General features: G+C 51.0%; 1 protein-coding gene across 1 annotated transcript; it reads right to left on the reverse strand.

The window, feature by feature from the left end:
• Positions 1-948: 948 nt before the first annotated feature.
• On the reverse strand, positions 949-4,000 carry LOC119301449 (probable serine/threonine-protein kinase PBL28). The gene is made up of 6 exons (XM_037578409.1): positions 3,534-4,000; positions 3,142-3,422; positions 2,806-2,996; positions 1,810-2,280; positions 1,603-1,725; positions 949-1,485 (listed from the first exon to the last, which is right to left on the reverse strand). Exons 2-6 carry the CDS (start codon positions 3,209-3,211, stop codon positions 1,282-1,284), a joined length of 1,059 nt encoding a protein of 352 aa, XP_037434306.1. The 5' UTR covers positions 3,212-3,422; positions 3,534-4,000; the 3' UTR covers positions 949-1,281.
• Between the last annotated feature and the right edge of the window lie 991 nt (positions 4,001-4,991).

Genomic DNA, 4,991 nt, shown 5'->3' on the forward strand with positions numbered 1-4,991 from the left:
CCGAACCCACTCAAGCACATGGTTCTGAAAACTATGTGCGCTTGGGTCCGAACCATGTGAATATCCTTAAACTGTAATAGTGATATGCGGGCACAACGGTGGTGGTCACATGTCATGCCTTGGGTGCTCGCTGGCAACTCAAATGGAGTTTCATCTATTGTGAGGGGAACGGCCATAGCAAGAGGGTGTTCGTGGTGCTAGTAGCAGCGTATGACATTGATGAGTAAGGGGTCCACCAGTGGTTCTTCGCTGGCATCTAGCACTTTAGTGTCTCCAACAGTATGGTGAATGTTGCAATATGACTCGTGCCGGTGTGGAATGGTAGTGGTCGGTTCCACACCGAGACATGGACAGACCCCTAAAGCCAGTGGCAATGGTCTAAGGTGGAAAGATGTCCCACCAATCTATTTGTACCCTTTTGTTTTGACATGGAATGCCAGCGGATGCGACTATCGAACAATCTGTCATCGGTGTGTTGATTAGAACACGCTTCAAGTTCGGGTGAAAACTCTTATCTTGACCTTTATAGGTCGGGCTCAGCCGTGACGAATTTGCATTGTTACCTTGTTGAAGAGGTGTCTACTTGCTATTGTGTCGATATTCATTGCTAGTCTCTACAACTAGGATGAAAATCTTTGTCTAGACTGTGATAATGATAGTGCCAGGACGTTTATATCTTCTTGAAAGTGTTGGTTGCGGAAGAAGTAGATTTAGTTACATTTGTTAATTTCATACTCCCTTCATTTCATAATGTAGTGCACCCGTGTTTTTAATATTTAAGTTTAATCAATAAATTTAACCAATATGGACGACTGCGACGGAAGCAAGGGAGTATCTTATAATGGTTCGCCGCGATTGACTTTATTTTGTATATTATTTAATAATTAATATAAGTAGCAATGTGCATCACAATAATACAAAAGTCAGGATTCTAACCATCTGTACAAATTCAAAAGAATAAGAAAACCACTTGTTCCCTCCATCAATCGTTGACGACAGGGCAGATTTCTCCTTGGGACACCATTTTCTTTGGACATCACAAATTAAGCCCTCTCGTTTCAGGACTTTGAAACAATCCCACCACTATGCACATGAACATCGGGCGCAACGAAAAGTTACTCCCATCAATCCATATTAATTGTCGCTGATCTAGTATAAAGTTGTACTAGACCAGCCACGATTAATATGGATCGGAAGAGTACTAAAATTCTGTACAAGTTTCGCCATCTTCTTCCTCTTCTTCTTCGAGTAAAAATTCCAAGACTGAATCTCAAAACGTCCTCATATCTTCATGTTGGCGTACATGATGAGCTGGAGCTCCTTGACGCAGTCCTGCATGGCCGGCCGGCCGGCGCTCTCGAAGCACACGCAGCGCGCGGCGAGGCCCGCGAACATGGACACCGACTCCAGCGTGTACGACCCCTTGCCCATGTCCCTGTCCACCACCTTGCGCAGCTTCTTCCGGTCGCCCACCATCTGGTGTATCTGCAGAGCACGAGCCGGACAGTCAGAATCAGCCGAGGGCCGGCAGCGCCGGGGACGCCGGCGAGCGCCGGACGATGCAGGTGGGGCAGCCGGCAGAGAGGGAGAGAGAGAGAGTACCTTGACGATGAGGTTCTGGTCTTGAGGCCCCTGGCTGAGATCAATGGCGCGGCGGCCGGTGAGCAGCTCCAGGAGGACGACGCCGAACGCGTACACGTCGCTCTGCAGCGTCAGCTTCCCCGTCTGCACGCGAGATGGAAGAATCCCCATTAGTGTCGCCAGGAACCCGACCAGCACGGCGAGTTCTGCAAAAATGGTGGGCATTACCAGCGCGTACTCGGGGTCGAAGTAGCCGAAGGTGCCGAGCACCCTGGTGGTGGCGTACAGGTCCAGGTCCTGCGGCATGAGCTTGGCGAGCCCGAAGTCGGAGATCTTGGCCTCGAAGTGGTCGGAGAGGAGGATGTTGCTGGACTTGAAGTCCCGGTGGACGACGGGGACGCCGACGGCGGTGGTGGAGTGCAGGTACGCGAGCCCCCTGGCGGCGCCCAGCGCGATCCGCAGCCGCTGCCCCCACCCCATCCGCACCTCGCCGCGGATGCCGTTGAGCACGTCCTGCAGGTTGCCCTTGGGCATGAACTCGTAGACCACGAACCGGTGCTTCCCGTCGGCGCAGTAGCCGATCAGCGTCACCAGGTTGGGGTGGTCCAGCCGGCTCAGGATGTCGATCTCCACCCGGAACTCCCGCTCGCCGTCCGCCTGCTTCGCCGTCGGCAGGTCCATCTTCTTGATGGCCACGATCTTCATCCATTCACAGCAGCAAGAACGCATTAGTTGGACCGAAACCAGGCATACCGAGGTAGGTGGTGACAGATTTACAAACTGGGAGGGAGAATGAAACATCGCATTCGGTGCTACTAATGACATATCATTGGAATTTATTGGTGTTTGATCGTATTTGACTGGTGGTTGGCAGATGCTTTTCTTGACATGGATGCCGAGAGCAAATGTCACACCACTCTGATCTTGGCTGTCTGCCGGACGTGATTATCACGTTCAGGTCAGGGGTGTGTGTGTCCTACAGCACTTAATCAATGGGACAAATGCGTCGAACCAAAGAGGAAGTTCTCTTCCCAACAGAATCATTGGTGCTAACACTAATGTAATCTGAAGAACACACATAAAAAGCTAAATGACAAAAACACCACAATCTTCTGAAATTGAGGGACGTATCTGCTTTCAAAGTGTTCAGACTCTGCCCATACTCAGTAATCTGAAAACTGTACCAAGAGACAAAACAACAACATCATCTGAAGTTGAACTTACCTGCCCGTCTTTGAGCACGCCCCTGTAAACCCGGCCGAAGCCGCCCTTGCCGATGAGGTTCTTGTCGCTGAACATGCCGGTGGCCTCCTCCATCTCCTTGAGGGTGAACACCATGGAGCAGTTGCGCTTCCTCGGCGCCGGCAGCGGCAGAGGCTCCTTCACCTGCCACAGCTCGGCCGTCTTGTACACCCCTGCAGAAGCAGAAATCAGATGAGATGATCAAATTCCTCATGCCAAGCCTTAGATGCTGCACTGAAGAAACATATGATCATATACAGTGACAAATGACTCTGCCGACAACAACAAAGTGTGAAGGAAACAGAGGGCTGCACTCACAAGGATTCAACTGGTCAAGCGATTTGCTTCTCCTCCTCTTGTTCCACGTCGAGACTATGTTGTTGAACATCTTGAGATTACTGTCCAAGGCTTTCTGCGGTCTGCGCCTTCGTCGTTGTCGTCACAACTTTTTTGCTTGTAACCAGAAGTATCCAATTCCAATATACCTTTCCTTGATCAAAGGTTCAAAGATATTCCTTGCTCCAGTCAGCCCAAGGCACACAGTCTCCCCTGCACCTCCTTTGTAACAAAAGGCGCATGTGCCGGAAGAATGGCTGCCACTGCAAGTATCAGAAATTCAGAACCATGGCAGAGAAATCAATCCCAGCGCCACCTAAAAGCAAAGCGCACGATGAACAGGACAAAGCAGAACACACGAGACAAGGCTGCACCTGAACCGATCGTGAGACCTGAATGCACGGCGCGGCGAGGCTTCACCGGACGGAGATGAAGAGGACAGGAGGAGGAGAGGACGAGACAAAGGGGTGCGTGCAGTGCAGCACAGGCGTGTGCGAAGGATTCAGAGATAAGAACCTAGGGCGATAAGATGGTTGATCTCTTGGGAGCTACGTAGCTAGGAGGAGACGCGCCACCTAGAGGCTCCTACTAGCGTTGGCAAAGAAGTAAAGGAATGGGCAGCAAGCATGCTTGGAGTAGCAAAGCGTGTGGAGGAGGAGGGTGCTTATGTGCCAAGAAATGCCCGGATCCAAACGGACGATGGGCCAGTGATCACTGGCCGATCAGCAGTGTGAGATTGCGATCAGCTTTGCCGGCGAAGGCGGAAGCCGGGGAGGGAGCGAGAGCTGGGTGTCAGTTGTTCCTTGCAGTTTGGTGGATTGGAAGGAGGGCTCATTGGTTAAATGGTTGGTGCATTGCAAAGGGGAAATGGTTGAGCGGAACTTGGAGGGATGGTGAGTGATTGGGACGTCGGGGAGGAAGAAACGGAGGGCCTGATGGCGACCATGGACTGAGGAGCGGTGGTAGAGGTGGCGGTGGTTGCGATGTAGCCGTTGCCAAAGAAGCTTTTCTCCCTTCTGAACCCGCAGAAATCTTCATTTGCGTGTGTGTGTGCATAATATTCAGCATGATCTCATGACTCATGTAAGCTTGCAACCCAACTGGTTGTTATGCGCTTTTGAGTTTCGGTTAAAGGGGAGGGGGGATTAATCCTGGGCTTGATTTGGACGCGGTGAAACGACGGGTGGAGAGGGAGAAGAAAGTGTGCTGCTTAAGCATTTTCCATGCGCGGTTTCGCCGATGGCAACGTGTCGCGGGGCGTTATAGGTGAGAGGTTGGTGGTCGCCCGCCGAGGCTTCAGCGACAAATCACCAAACTTCCACTGATCAGAAAACTGCCGACGGGAAAACCAGAGGATTAGGGCTAGTCAAGGTGAAACAAGTGCGGTTTGGTTGTGATGTTTACATGGAAGTGCATAGGGCCGGAGCAGCCTAGTTAGTGGCTCTGACGTACTGATCGGTTGATAAGGTTAGGTTTGGATCTACCGATCTAGCGAGACGAGTTCGAGCAACCATATATTATATTTTAGGCTTTTAGCCACTTATCTCAAATCCGGCCTAGCCTGATGTGCGGAGTTTATTTTTGAACACAGTACAATCGAAGTCGTTCACATACACGAGCATATACTCACATTTATAAACACACGCACGTATATCCTACTCCTATGAGCACCTTCGAGAGGCCGAGCCGGCATGTCATCTTGAGATTTTACGAAGTCAGCACACGCGCCTCGCAGTCGACGGAAACATCTCCTTCCGCAGAACACCGAAAGTCTAAAATAAATCCAGAAATAATGTGAGTCCTGATGGGCTTTGGATACCACTATCCTCCTA

The sequence above is a fragment of the Triticum dicoccoides genome, chromosome 5A (genome assembly GCF_002162155.2).
Source record: "Triticum dicoccoides isolate Atlit2015 ecotype Zavitan chromosome 5A, WEW_v2.0, whole genome shotgun sequence".
Lineage (NCBI taxonomy): Eukaryota > Viridiplantae > Streptophyta > Magnoliopsida > Poales > Poaceae > Triticum > Triticum dicoccoides.

Bases quoted from the DNA above. Each gene is read 5' to 3' on its own strand.
- LOC119301449 (XM_037578409.1), bottom strand. From the start codon at position 3,211: ATGTTCAACAACATAGTCTCGACGTGGAACAAGAGGAGGAGAAGCAAA. The intron at 2,997-3,141 runs GTGAGTGCAGCC...CTGCTTCTGCAG, and splicing joins GCTTGACCAGTTGAATCCTT to GGGTGTACAAGACGGCCGAG. The intron at 1,486-1,602 runs GTACTCTCTCTC...CGTGCTCTGCAG, and splicing joins ACCAGAACCTCATCGTCAAG to ATACACCAGATGGTGGGCGA.